Source organism: Diadema setosum, chromosome 12, assembly GCF_964275005.1.
Source record: "Diadema setosum chromosome 12, eeDiaSeto1, whole genome shotgun sequence".
Taxonomy (NCBI): Eukaryota; Metazoa; Echinodermata; class Echinoidea; order Diadematoida; family Diadematidae; genus Diadema; species Diadema setosum.
In genome coordinates, this window is record NC_092696.1 from 12,065,761 (window position 1) to 12,088,061 (window position 22,301).

Below are 22,301 nucleotides of genomic sequence, written 5' to 3' on the forward strand. Positions count from 1 at the left end.
GCAAGTTTTTTGTAAGTGGACCTAGGGGGAAAAAGAAAAAACTAAACGGAGCTAGCCTCAAATTGAAAAAAAAAAGCAAAACAAAACAAACAAAGAAACAGATAAACGCTGATAACTATTAATCTACTCATTGATGCCAGACTGACCGATCCAGCATCTATGTGCTGTAATTGTGGAAGTTTACAATGTCACATGTGATCACGAATCAGTGATGTTAGTTTGTCCAAATCACGTATGTGAAGCGAATGAGGCAATGACCTCTTGGTCTCACAAACATTAATCTCTAATTTCCTGTACCCTAATCATCACAAGCTACCCTCTAATACTTTTTTGTTGAAGAAATCAAAGGTAGAAAAAAAAATAATCGTTATAGGTCTCATCTATATCTGCGTTGTAACTTCCTATGAAAAAGTCTGTTTTACGTGAAAATTATTTGTAGTTAAACTATTCATTAAAAGCATGATTTCACGATAGTTGTGTGAATGAACTTATGAAACAAAGTGCAGACTTCATCATCTCAGCTAAACTATTCTGTTCTAAACTGTTCTTGGAATCGATATATCTCTTAGTGAAAGCTTTCTATAAACATTCTCATTTGAAAGATATAATTTTGATGAACATTATGTTTAGCCATTCCTCTACTGTAGTCTCATTAAACTGTATTCATTTAAATAATCAACTTGACCTCGATATTCAATTGGACGTCCAACATTATGCATGTCATAGCGATGCCGGAAGTATGGAGGTCCAAGAGAAGTGCATGAGGTTACCAACTTCCACTAGTAGAGGTCAAGGTCAAATCTTGCAAGTGAGGTGTGCAGATTATTACATCACTGCGAACATGGGCTGTCATTACCTTAGTCTCGATTCCAGCGTCAGGTTTGAATTTTCGTTCTCTTCCCCCTGCCCGGCAGACAACTGCATCGGCACTGTTGTATCATGAAGGTGTGTTTGATTATTTTAAACTCGGGTACACATACGGGTTTGTTTCTTCTTTTTAACTAATGTAATTTCACCTCGATATTGAATGTTGAGAATTATTATCATGGCGTCAAAGAAGAATCAAAGTTCAGAATTTAGACCAACATTGTTCGTCTGGCCATGTGGTGACCAGTCAACATTTCTCGCTTCCACGTTCTTATTGGATCATACGTCGGCCAATCAAATCGCAGGAAGAAAAAAGTAATTGGTTGATGCAGTGGCCTGGATGAATCTGCAGGTGAGCTTCGCGGTGGCATCTGCGGAGAATCGTGCACTTGGGGGATGGTCGATCGGAGCGGAACACTTCGGCCCTAGTCGCTCCTGCCCTGCTACTGGAGCTCTTTCGCCGCCACCGTCGGGCGTTTCCTCAAACGCTTCTCTCCAAGTTTGTATTCCGGGCCTCCAATAAAAGGCTTTGGAATCAGGACTGGTGAGGACCCAGTGTCCCGAAAACTCATCCATCATTCCAGGGAGGGCGTGCCGCCATAGCTGCCATGCATTCCGCTCTCAAATTCGCCGTTGCTCTCGGTGTCTTGCTATCAGCCGTCCTGCCGCAAGGTAAATTGAAAATTGATTGTGACGTTTTATTTCCGCAGTATATTACATGTACAAGGAAACGGAAGCCGAGAGATGTGTTCATAGGATATCTAATGTACGAGACGGAAAGCGACAGCAAAAGAGAGTGAGAGAGAGAGAGATAAAAAAGGAAACCAAATCAGAACAAAGAGGAGAAGAGCAAGGAGAAAAGAAAGGAAAAAGAAAGAAAGACGAGTGGAGGCATATTATCATTAAGAAGTTGGAACTAGAGGGAATTGATATATACAATGTACCACTATAACATATTGTAGTTGTTGACTTTATAGAAGCGCAATATCACCCTTGACATCCCCACGGGAGTTTCCTCAAAACATCGTCTCGGGAGGAAATATAACTCCCGAAGGACTGTTGATATATACTATTTTGATATCATATTGTAAGGATAGACAAGGCAATGTGATTATGTTTATGATATCTACATAGGGTCTGATAAATGCATATGTTCTCATTGCAGCCCCGTCGGCAGCAATTCGAATTTAGGAATTTTTAATGCCTGACACGATGTCTCTGGGTACAATATAACGATTTCGATCCTCACTGCATTTAGAGTCACGTGAGTGCATAATGACCAATCACTGACCAGTAATTTCACATTGACCGCACATTCCCCTCCCAAAATTTTACAACCGACAACTGACAGCTTCTCATCTGTGGGTGCAACAATTTTCATGTAAAACGAATGATGTGTCGTGCCACCAAAAACTCTTGTTTTTTATGTATTATTGTGTGTCTTCGTATATGAGTGATTGAATTTCTCATTAATGCATACTGCACGTTCTCATACAGCCTCGGAGTAGAAATGAATAAATTGATAATTTAAGAGTGAATGAAGTGTATGAAAACTAAAGGAACGTCTTACTGGTAAACGGTTTGAAGAAGTATCTTGATTTTTGACTGAAAAACTATATCATGCACGCTGCCACCACCTTCTTAGCTTACAGAGACTTGCTCGTCAGTTTGTTTATCTCACATTCATCAACCCTGAACGCTTCCTTGAGCAATGTGTATAGGTCCAATCACATTTAGCGCAAACTATATCATTTGGTTATAATTTGCCACTTTCAAAATTCTCACAACGGCAATGAATACTGTACTTGTAGATTATTCGTGGTGTTTTAAACATTCTGACTCTTGAACGCTCTCGGAAATTAATGACGTCATGTTAATTCGCACCTATGTCACACGACAGATTAAAAGAAAGAGAGAGAAAAATATATAAAGGGGCCCACTGTGACAAAATAAACTTCAGTGACGATGCTAAGCTGTTTTTTTTTTTCTTCTTCTTCTTCATCATCGTCATCTTCCGTCAGTCTAATGAATAGAATATAATGTAGGTCAGAAATCCATCGGTCAAAATGTCATTCACTCTTATGAACCTTGTTGCTGTTTTTAGCAGGTGGTATAGGATTCTTAAATGAACGAATGCATGAACATTGTAATCATGTAGTAATTTTATAGCTCTTGCTTTGATTGAAATGTTATGATTCTACACACACACACACACACACACACACACACACACAAACACATGTATTTAGCTTCAGAGAGAGAGAAAGAGATAGAAAAAGGAAGAAAAAACGAGAAAGAGGGGAGGAAGTGTCATCATACTCGTACAATTTATTTGTCTAGATCCTTTCCATCCACAAATAATGACGACTTGCTTAGACCAAGGAGCGCCTAGTACCTCCTTGTTCTACACCAGTTGAACCTCAATGTAAGAGCCTACCAGGGAGGTGCTCCCTGATCCTACCATGCATGCATGGCCGCTGCTTTGAATTGAACTTCTGCGGCAAATCCGTAAATTCGCCATCCGATGAATCTTCAACGTCTTAATCTTGCTTTTTTTTTTCTCTCTCTCTTATCATGTAATTTTTTTTGGTGTAATATATTCTATATATATATACATAACATCCTTCTCCCACTCACTCTTATAATTGGCATTTCTTTTCTTTCTTTTTTGAGCTGTGTATTTTCGTCTAGATTTCACCTTGAGTGTCAAACTATAGTGGAATGAGATGACGTGTTTTAAAAATTAATTATGTTTGTCATTATGTTACATGGATTGCCTTTAGCAGTGTAATTAGAGTCGTTCAATAGATACCTACCAACGTTACATACCAACCTAGTGAACCTGAAGGAAAGCGTCGCCACGTGGGCTCGATTATACCAGGGGAAATGGGGAAGTAACCTCCACTTACCACATCTGACAGGTCATTTTTAATCTGGCAGCTTTACCTACTGTTCGCCAGGATTTTCCTCAATCATAATCCTCGTATCTTTGGTGTGTGCAGTGCGATAAGTTCCGGAAAGATCCATTGTGTGCACATCCAGTGATATCTCTCTGCCACACATTGAGTCCACCTGCGTGAGTAGATAAATAGTAACCTCACTTTGTTAAATTAATCGACCGCTTGAGCGTCCTGCCTATCTCACCAGAACAAAGGGAAAGTGCATAACTAATTTGCTTGTGACGAAATGTGCAGATTATTTAATTGAATTTATCACACGTTACCTAATTAACTACAATTCTGTGGTTCCAGGATACAGATAACGTCGTTATCACAATTAGTGTGTCTTGAATTATAATGAAAACTTCTATTTCCTAATAGGTACATATAGGATCCTATAAACACATCCTTCCTTGTTTAAATTGCAGAATTACCGGAAAACTTACCCCCTTTGATTACAAACTTACCCTTGCAGCAGCAGGGTCTACACTACACATTTCAGAATATCACAGTTTATGTTTTTCTCTCAAATGGACTTTTTTAATTGTACTTCCTATTGATTTAGTGCAGCTTTGTTATACAATTGAGAAATCCCTCATGTCCATCCGGGGCCATAAAACAACCATCGAGATGGTGACATTTATCCTTTAAAGCTGACCTATGTATACCACCCCCCCCCCCCAAAAAAAAAGAAGAAATGAATGAATACATTATCAAAAAAAAAAAATCATACAGAGCAATAAATATGATAGTAGTATTATAGGTGCATAATTGCACTCTCAAGATACAAACCAATAGAAAACTTTGCCTCTTTTGAATGCATATTGTGATGTCACCTTTAGAATAATAATCATTATATGTATATTGTATTATATATTATATATATGGCACTCTTAGCTTTGCCCTCGTGACTTGTTTCATTTACGGCTACTGGATAAAGGAAATGAAGACTCCCTTGAAGAGGTCAACCGGAAAGGAATGAATTCACAGTTCAGATGATGTCGTGACTATTGCACATTGAGCCTTAATTCCATTTTCATGCGGCTAATTCGTGCAAAGAGCATCTTACATATACAGGACGAGATTAATATATCACAGTGAGTCTGCGCATGCGTATAAACCCTCGTTGTTGCGTGTTTTTTCTCCAATTATTATGCTTGGGGTTTTCCTGGCATTGCACTTTCTTGATCGCAAACCCACATTTTGATTTGAGACATGATAATTGCATACGAAATTATTTTCAACATGCTGTAAGACATCATTAAGTTGGTAAGTGACTTTTCGTGAAGCTTTCCTGTTAAAAAAAAAATGAAAGAAAAAGTTTTACAAATCTTCACACCAGAGTTATCATACATCAGCAGAATGATCCTGCAACAGTGTATGCAAGTTCACATATTCTGGTAAACAAAAGAGATTGTATGAAATAATCCACTGCGTGATACAAAACATCGAAATTAGTAGTTCAATACAGAGATAACGACTGTTTGGGGTTTTTCTTCTTTCTTTTTTCATGAAAAAAAAAAACGTTCACGTTTTGAACATTTTGATGTTCTATACTATTACGACTCTGTTTTCAAAAAGTTCACAAAGATATTCAAGCGAAAATGTAGGAATTGACATGTCTCCACTCCAGTGATAGGAGTGAAACTAATCTTCAGTTAACCAAATTGGACATTCAACGCTATTTCTACGGTATCAGATAAAGATGCGATACGTCAGTTTAAAACAATTGAAAAATCTTAAACCGTGGTACAGACACACACACACACACACAGAGGGAGAGAGAGAGAGGGAGAGAGGGAGAGAGAGAGATGGCCATTTAACAAACTTAATTTTGATCAAATCCACGTTTTCAATCAATTCCATGCGATGAAAGAAATAAGCTTAAAATAGGGGCATGCAAGCGTACGTTATCACTTTGTCTGATGTCTTTTGAGGTATAGGGCCTATATGCGATTTGTCACGCCCATTTTGATGACTTTAAATTTGTATAATCCAAGAACAAGATTTGATCTATCTTTCTAAAATTCAGCCACGAAGCGTTATCTTGCCCTGATTGCTAATCTGTGTAATGATAATGGTAAAGTAAAAATTAATTGTTATTCTTTTTTGTAATGCTTTTGTGAACACATAGTGGAAATAAGTTCAGTTCAGTTTTTTTTTTTTCTCTCTCACTCTCTATCTCTCTCTCTCTCGGGACCTGCGTCATCCAATGCCTGTTCATCAGCTGATCCTTAAATCAATCAGTCAATCAATCAACTATCAACATGTAACACTTGATGTAATCCCCGGCTTCATTGGATTGTGCTTCTACATTGTATTAAAGTGCCCTGAAACCAGGGGCGTCTGGTCACTGCTAACGTCACCTGTCCTTCACTCTTTTTGCGAGCCAATAGAAGGACGTTTGTTTTGTTGTTGTCGTTTCCTTAACGAGAGATTGCCCTATCAGAAAATACGATGTCATGTTGTAACAAACACACTCTGGTCGAACGAGCTATCTATACGCTAAAAATTCTCTCAAGAAACAATACAAATGAAGAGTTTCATAGCAAGAACATTACGGGTTAAACGTCATATTTAAATATTTAGTTTATTTTAAGTGGATATATATCTTAGGTTAATCCACCATCACATAGAGCAAAATTAGATCTTTCTGAAGATGCCTCACTCGTAAATGTATAACCAGAAATATGCTACAAGTTATAAAGAAAATATTCCACATTTTCTCACAGTTTTCTCTGTTTTTAGGCAGGTTTAATCTCAATTATATCAAATTGACAAATATGGGGTTAACTCACTTTGCAACCAATTAAACTTCAATTACAAATTAGCCCCTCCAACGCGAATACCTTATATATGGGTATTTTTTTTATATATTCTGTTTGCCATGATAACCAAACTCAAGGCTAAAATACCTTGTTGTGATCGCTGAAAAGACCAAAGTTTTACAAGTGCGACCTTAACCTCAAAATGAAATTGCTCCATGGTGCCATATGACTACAGGATGCGACATGGTGACAAAAAAGAACAAAAAGAAAAGATTCCCAGCCATATGTTATTGGTTTTGGTTTTCCTGCTTGTTTTTATCGCGCAAAGTTTTCCTTTTGTCTTTAGTGAACAGATTCTCAAATGCATCAACCAAACAATACCAGAGTCGGAATAAACCCAATTAAAATACCTGCCCTGTCTTTGGAACAGCCTGTAACTCAATCAGTGACAAGGACTCGTTATAACGTTTCCGCCCGCATTAGGAAAATAGAACAGCAATACGAGCGATGATAAAACATAACCTTGTCATCACCGTAAGTGAAACATGATTATCTCCCTCCTTTTTTTTTATTAATAGCATGTTTTTCTTTTTTAAGAGCAAGAGTCCAACCATCAGGATAGTGTACAGTTCCACATGCTTTCGCGATGTTGCGGAGAAAGCTTGATATACACCCAAAAGTCCAATTATCGAGATAGTGTAGAGTTTCACGTGCTTTCGCGATGTTGCGGAGAAAGCTTGATGAGAAAAAGACCGTGTACTGTCTCCTGAACTTATGCAAAAAGGTCGATGGAAGTTCAGGTGACATCACAATTTAATCTCCCTTTTAAACAGTCAGTACAAGACCAGACGGCCCGTTGCTGACAAGCACTTAAAGTCAACATATCAAGTTGCACAAGAGCAGTCGTGCTCTTATACACAATTTAATTTGATTTTTTTTTTCATTTTGTATGTCTTTATAGTACATTAAATAATTCGAAGCTGCTTTGAATAGGCATCAGTAAAGAGTGACAGAGACAGAGACAGACAGACACACACACACATGCACACACACATGTCTCTCTCTCTCTCTCTCTCTCTCTATATATATATATATATATATATATATATATATTATATGCTGTGATATACTCGTACAAACGACTAATTAATAGCAACGATGGGCAGATTTTTCGCAGACAGAAACGTTTGGGAATTGAACGTATATTGTCTTAGCACGGGATAAGTCTACGCTTGGTCATGGTATCATTCAAACAAGACATTGATATCATATAAACGTGACAATATACAGCATAGTATAGTTAATGTAAAGGGATTTTATGATATCGATTGAGGTGAGGATTCGCCCTTTAACTTTTTGCAAGATACTCCAAGCCAGTTATAAGTTTGGAAACACCGGAAACACCGCCTACCGATTTTCCACGCTCCGCTTCGAGACATGCTGCACTGTTGACCGACGTCAAACTTTTATCGGCGAGATCATTGTATTACAACCTCTTAACCCATTAGTAACTGAGCCTACTCCCTAAAACGCCAGAAACCGCCCGTCCGCTTTTTATGTTGTGGTTTGTTTTTACTTTTTATTGTTTTTTTATATAGAATAATCTATAAACTACGTAATTTGAAAGAGATCAATGGTCAAGAAAAGTGTATCAGAATTGTTTCTGTTACACACAAGTGTCTTGGTAAAGTCGTAATAGACTTTTAAATAAACATAACTTAAAATAGACAAAAACAAACATGAAGTGTTCTATTTTGCATAATTCAGACAGTGTTGTGGAAATGAGAGCAATATTGTTCTATCTTCCAGGGAACAATAGGCCATTATGTACGGAATCTTCAGTATTGCTAAAGGGTCAAAGAGGCTGTATCATGGCACGCAAATGAGACATGCGGCATAATACCTGATAAACTTCCATATACAGAGTGATTGCTGCAGATTCCTGGGTCAGTTTTCTTCTCCTAAACTGTTGGGTCACTCTACCACGCATGTCCAACCCTGCATTATTGTGTATTATGATTATTTTCAAATAGTAAACAACTCTCTATTGCGGTCCATTTATATCGAAATGGGACAAAATTACCAGGATGATATTGAAGCCCCTTTCATCTTTATTAAACGTCAGAGTTTAATTTTTCTTTTTTCTAAGGCTGTTGTTCACCAGAAATAAGTCACATACCGTGATCTATTGCATATTTGTTTTTGAGTTCTTTTGAAAAAAAAAAATATATAAACTCCAAAAGTATTTTCTCAATTACTTCAGTCTACAGTGTAAGCTGATTTCAGTTAGAATATAATAATTGTAAAGGATTTTTCCTTTCTTGTAATTTCTTGGAGCATGGAGCTTGGAGTTACTATGGGCAAGATCGTATATGAGTGATATCGTTATGCTATAATTAATTAATCATTATGATACTAAATGATTATATCAACTCTCCATTGAGAAATGAACATAAAAACTGAAAAAAATAAAATATGAATTTCAGAGCCAGATTGAACAAAAAATGATCAAGAATAAGAGGATATGATATTCTGAAAAGGAAAAAAAAAATGTTACGAAAGTGTCACTTTATGCAGGTTGTTTAACCCGGTGAAGTGGTCCCACCTCACATCCAACTGGACCCCATGGAAGACCAGCTTAACGTAGCTGAATATGGGCTATCCAGCCATCTTGTCAGATGGAAAATGAACAAACAAACACACAAACAAACAAGATGCCCTTTTGCTGATAAATGTTGCGGTTTGTGTTGCAATAACAATTCGATATCAGACTCTCGTGCTCAGTTCCTCTAATAGGGCATACTTCTTATCGAAAAGAAAAGTGCTTACGGCAGTGAGGCCCTATATGTTTTCAAGGCTGTGATGGTTTTTTTTTTTTCAACTGCAGATTCTTTTTTTTTATTTCGTCACCAATAGGCCTATTATCTTTAAAACATGACATGTGTCCATCTACTCAATCTCTCCATTCCCTCTTCGCTCCCCCTCTCTTTTCTCTTCCTTTCACTTTCATTCACCCTCCTGAACTAAAACCCTTGTCCTCCGAATTAGGGATATATTCAAGTCAAGAAGAAGATACATTTTTAGCATCGATTATTATACCGCGTTGATGTTTTTGTTCGTTGGGTTTTTCTTCTTCTTTTTTTTTTTTTTGACAATGACGACTTACCAAAGGATACTGTTTTCTCGGTGTATGCTATACCTATGACCGAAAACTACTACAAATGTACTGAATACGCTGTTATTTTCGCGTACAGATATTTTCGCGGATGGCGAGGTCATACACATTTTCGCGAATCGACGACGACGACGACGCTTACGTTAATGCTATATTAACAAAGCGCATGGAGACTTTTTCGCGTGTTGTTAAAATCGCGATATAAGTGTGATTCGCCAAAACTCGCCAAAATTAAACCCTCGCGAAAATTGAACCCTCGCGAAGATCTTGTGAGCTGTTGTTATTTTCTAGTCAGCTGGAAAACATTAATTTTTATTTTCAGAGTTTCCTATTGAGGTAACTAGAGAACATTTCACCTTTCAATATAAAAGTGAGATATCTGCAGCTTTTTGTTAGTTATTTGCAAGCTGGGATAGGGCAGCTGCCAATCTTATTTTGTGCGAATTCTAAACTCTTTATTCCAAGGGGGTAAAACAACAGCAACCCTTCCGTCGTTGATCAGCCTGTTAGGGTATGGAAGCTTTCAATCGCAAATGACAACAGTCCGGTACGGCATTTATCACCTAACGCCCCATTGTACTTTTTTTTTTCATCTCATTTGCCTTCAGAGACCATGTCGGGCGTACACAAAAGCACAGATAAGATACAATAAAAACAAAGGAAAACACAACAGATAGAACTCCGTGCTTGCCATTGTTTTTACGTGTTTTTTTTTTAACAAGGAAATAAGAGCGCTGATTGGTGGTGGCGTGGTTGTCACGTGACTTGGATTACATCGTTATTCACTGATGGCTAATCTTTCACTCCCACGTGCAGTCAAGCTGGCTGACCCCTCTGCCAGGGACCTCACACATTCCTTCCTGATTCGTGAAAGAGCGATTCCATTAGTAGATACGTCCTATAAAATTTGTGTTTGGTTCCCTCATGACCCGCCCTCCCCCTCCCCCTCCCCCTCCCCCTCCCCCTCCCTGCCCTCGTAATCTCAAAAGTTTGGTTGAGCTAATTTTATATAATCAATTTGTAATTCATTCATAAATTTGTCATACATAACGTTTAATCAACACATTATGTTTTGAGCTTACGATTCAAACTTTTTGAAATATTTATGAAAAAAATATACATCGTCAAAAATGTGTGACTTCCACCTGACACGAGGTCACATCGTCGTTATCGTTGTGTCAGTCTTTTCCATGATAGTTCATCTAGTAACACTCCATTGTTAGTGTGTGTGTGTGTGTGTGTGTGTGTGTGTGTGTGTGTGTGTGTGTGTGTGTGTGTGTGTGTGTGTGTACATAGACCCAACATTTAAATGTATGTTCCTGAGCGAATGCCAGACCAGGGAAATGCACCCACTTTGCATTATTTAACGAATTCTATTGATACGGAGCACGTACTTTAGTACACAATATCATTGTGTTCTTTGTAATAGTCAGGTGTTTGGTGGGTGTTTTTTTTTTTTCAAAAATAAAATGATATTGCATTGTATAAAATTGATAATTCTCCGGTTGCGCTATGTATTTTGGATACAACTTTTGCAAGAAACAATGTCATTAATTGTGAGGGAATCTCTGTACTGTAAGAGAGATAAAAAGAAAAACAAAAAGCAAATTTTAAAGGAGTGAACGAGGAACAAGATATTGCTCGCCCACGTTGCCATAAAACGGATATCATGGGGAAATGTTAATCACTGTTTGTCATAGATTCGAAACAATTAAGGCAAATCAGCTGTTGCACAAACATGTTATTTCAACTTAAACAGGTGTAACCTCATCACAGGAAATGTACCCTGGTCATCTACAGGAAGCACTCCCTGCGCAATTTTCCTATACAAGGTTGCCCGTGCACGGATTTTGTACTTTTGTTGGAGGCAGCCAGTAGAAGGTTACCCAATCAACGCAAAGCGGGCGCTCTATATTATTTCTCATCACGTTTTGCGAATGAGATGTCCTCGTTGTATTCGCGTCAGTTTCCTGAGCACCGTGGAGTGAGGTTTCGTGTCTCCACCTGCAACCGTCATAGATCGGTGTGTTCACAGACCCCCTCCCCCTCCCTGCACATTACTTGAATATGAGACCAATCTGAAGCAAATAATTTTCACACAACAATAGATATAATGTACTCTTAAATCAATCCCACAAGGATTGGAACAATCATCCCCCAGCATTCCCACTGATTCCCACTGATCAGTTACTACTAGCCCCCTGTAAGAGTTTCGTAATCGCGTTCTATAAATCCTAAACCAATGTGACGTCTTCAGACATATGTACCATTGATGCTCTCTTTAGTAGAGATATGAAAGTCATTATAACTACTATTAAATAGTACAAAAAGGCTGCCCTTGTAAGCTTGAGTCGATTTGCTTTCGAGATCGCTACAGATGAAGAGTTTGTTCGCAAAAACCGATAAGTCTATATTTGCCAAATGGAGATATTTGCGATTAAAGGTCAAGAAAAATAAAGAGAATAATAAGAAAATTTTTGCTTTCATTTGACCATAACTTCAAAAATATACCTTTATATGTAGTGACCAATATATCACATAAAAGGTATTATTTTGTACTTTATGACAGAGACCGTACTTCAAAATCCTCAAAAATGGACTCGGTTTTTGCGAACAAACTCTTCAGATGGACAGTCCACCAAGGTTGCTTTTGCCACATCATTGTTTAGTGTTAATGTGCTTTGTGCTTGGTTTGGTTTGGGGTTTTTTGTTTTTGTTTTTGTTTTTGTCACTATGGCCAAGAGCATCAGACAGAATGTATTTTCGTATATAGGTTTAGTGGTCATTATAACTATCATGTCCTGATAATGAATCAAGTTCAGATATTGCAAGTTATACGACAAGGAAAGCAAACAAGCAAACACATCAAAAGTAGAATCACGAGACAATTGGGCTGACTTTGTCTTTGTGAGGAAGAGTTCACGGTTGTTTCAATAACACTGGCAACAGTGTGTCTATCTCCCAGGGAACTGGGCATTGGTATCAGTGTGACGTCGCTGCAAGCAAAGGCACTAGACGTGACCTATTACGGCTACTTAGGTTCTGACCGCCCAATCCTCTCTTTTTTGTCTTTTTTTGTTGTTGTTGTGAAAGACAAGTGCAACGGGTTTGATCGCAAAACGACTTCACTCCACCCATTATTTTAAATTAAATTTACCGATTTAAGCTCAAAGAGTTCAAATTTACCGATTTAAGCTCAAAGAGCTCAAATTAAATTAAATTTACCGATTTAAGCTCAAAGAGCTCAAATTAAATTAAATTTACCGATTTAAGCTCAAAGAGCTCAAATTAAATTAAATTTACCGATTAAAGCTCAAAAACACACACAAACTTAACGTATATATTTTTTTAATGAAATAATCTTGATCAAAATTTCAAGAATTTTTTTTCCAGTTATGTTATGGTGCAAGTATAGGCCTATTAAGGTATCACTGCATGGAAAGATTCTATCATGAAGTATCTGATGACATTACTTTAAGAACTTAAAAATGACGCTTAACCGTTTGTGATCAAGCTCTTCATTAGGTGACATACTGTAGGCTAGCGGAATCATCCGTAGCTTTTTAATACACTTTCTTTAGTTTTCGACATCACTCAAGCTTCTTCTTTCAAACTACATTATTGTACGTTAGTGTATAAAACGTCAAGAGACCGACAGAAGCCTATAAAACAATGTGAATTATTTACAGACGGTGATACACATTGTTAAGGCCCGGTCCCACTGCACTTACGGATGCAAAGAGGATGTAAAGCGTACAAAAAATCTTGCCATCCGTTGGAAAACGCTACGAATCCGCTGTGTACCCATCGCATACGTGTTTCATCCGCTCTATCCATCGAGCATCCGTCCACTGTGATTTCATCCGCGCAAAAAGTTTTAAGCTGCTTAAAACTTTTAGAACGGATGAACTTTCCGCTGTGTACGATGTAAATCCGCGACATACGAGCAACAAACGTTGTATGTCCGTGCGGCATCCCTTAAACGTCCGCTGCATCCTTTCTGCATCCTCTGGGCATCCTCGCAACTCACATCCGCTGCAGCTAAAAACGGAAAGAGGGAGGAAAGATATGGTACGTGGAACGTCTTTACATCGTTAATAGCACGTTAATAGAAAGGATGTAAGCGTATGCATCTCGTATCTAAAGCATTTCGAAAGCATCCCCTGTGCATCCGCTCTGCATCCGCTCTGCATCCACTCTGCATCCGCTTTTTCTGCTATGCGTCCGTTTCGCAATTATCTCCGGTAACCAATTCGGAGCTGTCATCCCCTTCCATCCGCTTTCATCCGCTAGGCTTCCGATGAACATCCGTTTGACATCCCCACTACATACTACCCACGTCCGTTCTATTTCCGTTCTGTTACCGCCAATTTTCGCCAATTTTGTCAATTTCTGGAGCGGATGAAAGCGGATGAAGCCATCCCCGAAATTTTGCTCGTCCGCTGTGTCCTTTCTGCATACGCTTTGTGTCCGTCGGCCAGTGGGACCGGGCCTTTACTTTGTATATTTTCCAAGGTAGTTTGATACTACAATGTACTTAACTGGGGAAGGCCTAATAATGAGTGTTGCTTTAAATTTATTCTTTGGTATTATGAAACGATCTCTTCATTTTCACGTGATTGGTTTTTTTTATTAATCTCTGAAATGAGACATGTCTATATGAATGATGAGTTTCTAGAGCACGATTGTAGTATCAAAAGTTAGTCCACAGATATTTTTCGATGTCCACAAATCGATTTTCGTAATAAAATCGCACGTCTCTGACAAGAAAATATTAACCACTGCCTGCAGAGTTGTAAGGCGAATACAAGTTATTGTTTACAATCTCAGGCCACTCCTTGTGACCTTGCATGTTAGGCGGACCTATGTGTTTTTATTTTTATTTTTCTGCTAGTATTATTGTCATGCAATTTCACCTTCCCTCTTAAAACAGCCTGAATTACACGGAAATCAATATTGGTCTAGATTGACTGATTCTAGCAGACTAACACCACTCGAGACCATTAAAAGCAGACATGTCACTATATACAGTAGTGGATCAGCTGTTTCTAAAGATTTGCATTTATTACAAAATATTATGGTTTAACCGCATATTGATACTGCAAACATACGGGATCTTTTATCTCTCCGTATCAAAGCATGGCAGGTAATTCCTGCAAAATGTATGCAAGACTGAGTGTGCGCCATCAGTTTTGCTTCTGTTTGATCATCATTTTCAAAAAAGAAAGAAAAAAGATTGCAATCGAACGAAGTCATCTCTCGAGGTAGAATAATAGATTTAAAGCATCATGAAGAAGAAAAAAGACTTAGAATAAAATGGAGAAGTAGAAAGGAACAGGAAAGGGTGAACACTATGAAAAGATTATAAGAAACAAAAGAAAAGTTTACAGGTGGAGAAAGACGGGATGTGAGTATTGGGGAAAGAAATTTTGGAGATTTGAGAACCAAAAAATTACACTTTCACTCCACTTAACTTCCACGCCTGCCCAATAAACGGCCCGTTGCCCGACGACGGCGAGAAGGCAGCAAATTTCTTAAATTCTGCCCTCTACGGGCATGTTACCAAGACTGTTTTGTGATGTCACGAAACTTCTGTCGTCAGCTGAAATATTGTGTCTTAAAATCGCAAGAATGCCTGCTAGGTTCACTGTGATTCATGATGTAAGTACACATGCGTCTTTTTTACAGATATTTATTCACATTAGACAACATAAGGCTTCTTTATATCGTTGTGTCTGTCATGGTGTGGTGGTCAAAATGATAACTGACTGACAAGCAGCGTACGTTCTTGCGATACATACAGTCTGATGTGCTAGGCAGTATACTACCGCAGCCACTTGGCAGCAGCTGCTGCATGCTAATTTCAGCGCCAGCTGCCGCAGCCGCCAGGGGGCGGCCAGGGGCACAGCGGTCCGGTCCGTCCCGTCGGTAGGTAGGTATCGTTACAGGCCACACTCCCACACAGTCGACTCAAGCTGAGCTTGAGTTGAGGTCTACTAAGCTGTGCGAGTGGTCCTTGTGCCAGTTCGCTCCTGCCGATGCTTATTTTGATTGCCAGGTCTGTCTGCTTATTGTGCCACAAAATACCCATCCTGGCGTTTAGAAGCCACGTTGAATCTTGTTTGGAGCCTTTTAGACTTAGCTAGCGAAGCAGAAAATTACAGCAGGCTGCCACATCACGCATCTTGAGGAGTTACGGATCGATTGCAGAAATTGTCGCAAAGCGTAGAATCGATAGAATGATTGTCGTCTGCTGAGCGAGCGGCATCCGTGTTGATGGAACCAAGTCAGTCTTGACCGAGTTCGTCAGACATGATAGGTTCCAAAAGTTTGAAATCTTTGTATGCATTTATGTTGGGTTTTTTTTTTCAGTTGTTGCGACTACCAGGGCATCTGTAGTCATCTTCATTGGCTTCTAATTGACATTTTTCAATTTCACGATTTGAACTTGGTTGAAGAGAAGTTGGCCTCTAACATTTTTAGTATAATGAGTATGAGTTCCACCTTTCAAAGAGTCAGAAAAAAAAAAGGATAGGCTACAAGAGGCACACACTGAAATGGCACAAGAAACAAATTATTCATTAAACCTATTTGAACGTATTTGCAAAGCACACAAATCAAGGTCTCAGGTTTTTGGAGCAAGTTTGTTTGGGTTTGTTTTGTTTTGTTTTGTTTTTTTAGCACTTTAACTACTTTACAGCCCAATTTAAAGCCGTACAGAACATGATCACATTATTAATCATTAGGGCCCCCTATCACATAACGGAACATACTCCATCATGACAGTATCAATGCACTGTGCCCTAATTGCTGTTACAGTGTTATAGGCCATAAACTTGTTTTTGTTTTTGTTTTTGTTTTTTGGTTCTAAAAATGTATAACTTGGGGTAGACTTTGGTTATGTGGATCGACATTGTTAATTGATAAGATAATGAGAATCATAGAAATAGTTTAATGATTTGAATGATAATGTCAATAATGGTACAGTTGAACCTCTCGTATCCGGACAAGTCGGGACCGGGGCTCATCCGCATAAGGGATTTGGCCGGATACGGGAGACTCAATGCTTTATACATGTACATATACATACACATGTACTGATGTAGCCCATTGTAGTACCACATGTAGTATGGTAATGTGTATACTGCAACCTTTTCATTGTTACACTCAGTAACAGACCCCAAAATAGCATGTGTATGTTAATGTTGGAAGTAATATGTAATTCATGTGTGTTTGTGTAGGAGTTCTCAAGGAGTTGGGAATCCCCCTTTCCTCCCGTAATTATTAAAAAAAAAAATAAAAATCACGGCGAGATTGCGTCCGTATAATAGAGAGATCCGGATAAAGGGAGGCCGGATAAGAGAGGTTCAACTGTACTTGGATGGTACTCGGTTAGTCAGTGGTGTCATAACTTAAAGTTAATGTCAAAAATATCATGACATCAATGTTGAAAGTTTGTGACCATCAGAGTTAAGAATAGGCCTATACATTATCATCATAATCATTACAATGCACTGTACATTCATCATTTAAGTAAAACTGATGAAGTTTAGGAGCAGCATGTGTAGTCTAATTTCAAAGTGGTTGCATAGATCCATCCATATAAGTCAAGCAAGGACTGTATATTCACAATGTGTCCTGTGTTCTCAACTTTACACAAGCTGTCTTTTATATTCTCTGAGTCACAAAGGATATTGTACTCCCCCAGAGCTACCAAGTCTCACGCATTGTGAGTGAGACTCAAGCATTTAGGGTCTGTCTCACGATATCACGCATGACACCCATTTTTCTCACGCATTGGGAGCATAGCTTAAAGGATTAAAGTGAGAGTTGCAATTGAAGGCATATTTCCCTTTTGTCTTTCAAAATAATTAAAAAATAGTCACTTAAGTATGCACCAGCTTGCACCATTAAGAGTTAAAAATTGAAAAAGCTCCCAACCGTGGGAGGGCGGACACCCCCCTCCTGTCTCACGATCTCACGCATGACACCCATTTTTCTCACGCATTGGGAGCATAGCTTGAAGGATTAAAGTGAGAGTTCCAATTGAAGGCATATTTCCCTTTTGTCTTTCAAAATAATTTAAAAATAGTCACTCAAGTATGCACCAGCTCGCACCATTAATGCACTTGTCAATGTAATGACGCACCCCACTACCCCCGGACATGGGTGCGTCATGGTCATTTTTTGACTGACCACACAGGGTTTTTGACGGACACCACAGTCACTTTTTTGACGGACAAAAGGCTGCAAGTGACGAACACCACAGTCACTTTTTTGACGGACAACACGTTGAAAGTGACGAACACCCCGGTCACTTTTTTGACGGACATCCTCGGTACATTTGACGCACCCCCGAAAATACTGAAACGATTTTTGCATACGTTTTATTCAAGCAATTTCATTTTCTTTTGGTTCGTAAACATAATTTGTAAAAGTTTCGGCAAGTTTCCCTTACCCTGGCCCTGCAAGAACCGTACCGTCATTCACCGTACATCACGCTGCTGCTACGATATTCCGTACAGTAGTATGTATTCTGTGCATGCAATCCATCCATACGACAATCACATGTGTGCAGATGCGCTGTGTGTGCGCGGCCATTGCTAGTCCGGTGGATGCATACTGCAGCGCAGGTACACACCACGCCACGGCATTCCCGCGAGTATACACAGCCCAGTCGCTGTACGTAGAGATTCGCACAGCCTAAACAAGTCCCTGGTTTGACTTGAGATTGAGTATGCGGGATTTCATGGGTTTGTTGGATAGAAAATGTGAGGAGAAAGGGTGCCGCTTTTAAATTATTTGCTTGCCAGATTCTGGCAAGCATTTTTCCCTCTTATTCCAAAATGCTTCCCGACTTTGATTTTCACTTGCCGCGGGAAAACGCTCACCGTAATTTCACTCGCGGTACGTGTATACGGTACTGATAGCGTGCAAAAATGCGTGCAGTTTTCCATAGGCTGTAGCCAAGTGACGCACCCCTCGGTTCAGAATAATGCGTGTTATTTTCCATAGCCAAGTGACGTACCATGACGCACCCCTCGGTCAAAAATTTGACCGACAATGATGGGATTTTGACGCACCCCTCGGTCAAAAATTTGACGGACAAAGCTGGTAAAATGACGGACACCTAGGTCACAAATTTGACGGACCAAACGAGGTAATGACGCACCCATGTCCGGGGGTAGTGGGGTGAGTCATTACATTGACAAGTGCATAAGAGTTAAAGATTGAAAAAGCTCCCAACCATGGGAGGGCGGACACCCCCCTCCCACACTCTCCCCTCGCTCATGCACATAAATGTATGCGCACGCGCAGAGATGCTGAGGCATGAAAATCTCACTCATAGATTTTTTTTTTTACTTGGCATCTGTGCTCCCCATGCTCCTGATCGCTTAAAATGTGTGATGGTTATTATGTCTACATGATTTTCGTTTTCATTTTCCATTACAGGGGAGGCAAGAAACTTGGGAGAAAGGTTGCGTGAATCCATTGGAAGAGGCGTCCGTAAGTATGCCATTGGCTTTTCATTGTCTGTTCGATGTACAGCGTAGCGCTGGTAGGCTGGCATTATGGTTGAATGGAAATATGGCTGTCAGAGCAACTGATGGAACTCAGAGAAATTTTGGCCTGATAGGATAATCAGCGTAGTTTTGTTAGGCGACTTGAGATTGTTTTCTTTCAGTGTCTAGGCTCATCTTTTCTTACAAGTACATCTACTTCTTCTGGACTTTGCTAATCTATAGAAGATGTGAATATCCTTTTATATGCCTTCAAGCAGTTAATCTGTAGTATCTGACTAATGCCATGATCTATCCTCGTCACCAGCATTGATAAAAACAAACAAACAAAAACAAAAACAAAACCTGTTGAGCTGTGGGAACATTTTCTAGTCCAGGCCCATCAATTGCTTTTGGGGAATATTACTTTGATTTTCAAAGAGAATACTGAATCAGATGATGAATACAATTAAACTCCTGATACAAATGTAACTTCTGTGATTAGCATTTTAGTCTGTGTGCAATGGACAAATTCATTGGCCCGAATTCACAAAGGTGGTACAAATGAAACCATGGTTTAAACCATGGACAAAAACCATGGAGCGCCAAGTGTCGCACGGAATATTTTGTTACGAAATTGATCATTTCATCGACAAAATGACCGTTTCGTTAACGAAATTATCATTTCGTGGACGAAATGTTCATCTAGTTACAAAATGTTGTCATTTCTTAACAAAATAATCATTTCATCGACGAAATGACTGATTTTGTGACGAAATATTCCATGCGATGCTTGGTGCTTCATGGTTTTTGTCCATGGTTTAGACCATGGTATCATTTGTACCACCTTCGTGAATTCGGGCCTTTGAGTTCAGGATGTCTTGTTCATGTGCCATTGTTAATTTCATTGTCAAATGCCTGGAAATGGCTAAATCTGTGATTACAAGTAATCCTAAAAATGGCAATATTTTTATAAAGATATACATTGTATGTCTGGTTTTTTCCTGCAGCTTTGATTAACTTAATCAAATCTTTCCCCCTTTAGCTGATGTACAGTAAAATGCAGACTTGCCGTTACATTTCAATGATGACAAAATTACTCTACTTACCCCCATCCCCACAAGACTTGATTTGTTGAGTTATTTTCAGGTTTGTCACCATATTACCTGTTGAGGACGAGTCCGAGTATACTCCTGCAGGTGTCTATGGGAAAAGTGTGCTGTAGCAAAATCAATCCTTCAAAATCAATCAATCAATCCTCAATCAATCAGTTTCCTTGGTAGACTTCGCACTTGTGACCATCTGCCACTTGCATAATATTCTCCCACGCAGGCAATGCCTTCTCGCCATCGGACCCAGCCAACAATGTGCAGCTGGTGGGAGGTCGTAGGTCATACGAGGGAAACGTGGAAGTCCGCCTGAGGACGGACAGTGCCTGGGGTGCAGTGTGTGACGACTCGTGGGATGAGGTCGATGCTCGTGCGGTAAGCCAGTGACTGTTGCGAAATATGTGATGTAGTATAATGTTATGACCAGTAGGCCTATCCTGTAGACCTATTAAAAACCTCTCCCACTCAAATTCCTCCCCCCCCCCCCCCCCCCCGGCTCAATTTATAATGAAAATGAATTAAAATGCTATCACCGTATTAGGTAAACCCTTTATGCGCCAATTCACGTGCATAGAAGTTTAGCTTGCAAAGCTTTCTTTTAGCATTTTTATCCATCCAAACTTGGCTGTAGTTGCAGGCCCATAATTAGGGGTAGTTCGGGGGCTCCTTGGTATTGCTTGGTATGTATAAAATAAAGAACTGAGAATAAACTTGAACTAAAAAGGTCCACTTTTTCTAATTCTGTCCCCCCCCCCCCTAAAAATCTGAGTTACGGGCCCGAGTTGTAGTACACAAAAGCTATCTCAGGTATAGCAGGGTGCCTCTGTCTTGCAAATAGGCCATGGTGACATGTCACATAAGGGGAATTAGTTAATCTTTCTTCATTGACAATAAATAATCGGTTGCCAATTATTTGTGCAAATGGGCAAAGAAAGCCTTTTCAGCTTGGGTGCCAATCAGAGAACAGACCACAATATTAAAGTGTTAGAGACAAGCTGTATTATTTCTTTTTGTAATAGGTTTGTCGAATGCTTGGTTACCAAGATGTCAGGCACATTGTTACCGGCAGTTACTTCGGAGAGACATCCGACCGTTTCAATCTTGATGAGGTCAGGTGTACGGGCGACGAGACCAACATTTTCGACTGCAATAGACGGAGAATCGGGGTTTCCAATTGCAGTCCACTGGAGATTGCCGGTGTCATCTGCGAGCCTGGTAAGTTGTCACGGCAACCACATCAATAACCTCATTATGCCTCCCTGCCATTCTACATGTGGGCAGATTTAACTTGAACAACAATGCAAAGAAAAAAGGAGAGAGACTAGTATTTCTGTCCTTTCAATGTAATCAAGCTGAGATGCTCTGAAATGGCCATTTTCCTTTAGTGCCCGTTTTTTTTTTTTTCTTTTTTTTAAACAAACTTCAACAAACCCTGCCCTCACTGCAAATACATCACACTGTGTGAAATTCTGGCTGCAGAAATTTCTTGTTTTGTTTTGTTTTTGTTTTTTTGTTGTTTTTTTTTAAACACCTGTTTGTTTGTTTTTTCCTTTACTTTTTATTGTTTCAGTCAACTGTGCCATTTTGTATACTTATTAATTTATGCTACTATGTATAATGTAAACATTTGGGCCCGAATTCACAAAGGTGGTACAATTATGAAACCATGGTTTTAAACCATGGACAAAAACCATGGAGCGCCAAGTGTCGCATGGAATATTTCGTTATGAAATCATTCGTTTCGTAGATGAAATGATTATTTTGTAACGAAATGACAACATTTTGTAACTAAATGAACATTTCATCCACGAAATAATAATTTTGTTAACGAAACGGTCATTTTGTCAATGAAATGACCAATTTCTTAACAAAATATTCCGTGCGACACTTAGCGCTCCATGGTTTTTGTCCATGGTTTAAACCATGGTTTCATTTGTACCACC

At 39.2% G+C, this 22,301-nt stretch overlaps 1 protein-coding gene across 1 annotated transcript in view; it reads left to right on the forward strand.

The window, feature by feature from the left end:
• Positions 1-739: 739 nt before the first annotated feature.
• Positions 740-22,301, forward strand: part of LOC140235719 (uncharacterized) — a 106,257-nt gene continuing 84,695 nt past the window's right edge. The window contains exons 1-4 of the mRNA XM_072315732.1: positions 740-808; positions 1,452-1,539; positions 20,582-20,733; positions 21,378-21,573. Of these exons, the coding sequence (XP_072171833.1) occupies positions 740-808; positions 1,452-1,539; positions 20,582-20,733; positions 21,378-21,573 (505 nt within the window). The remainder of the gene's footprint in view (positions 809-1,451; positions 1,540-20,581; positions 20,734-21,377; positions 21,574-22,301) is intronic.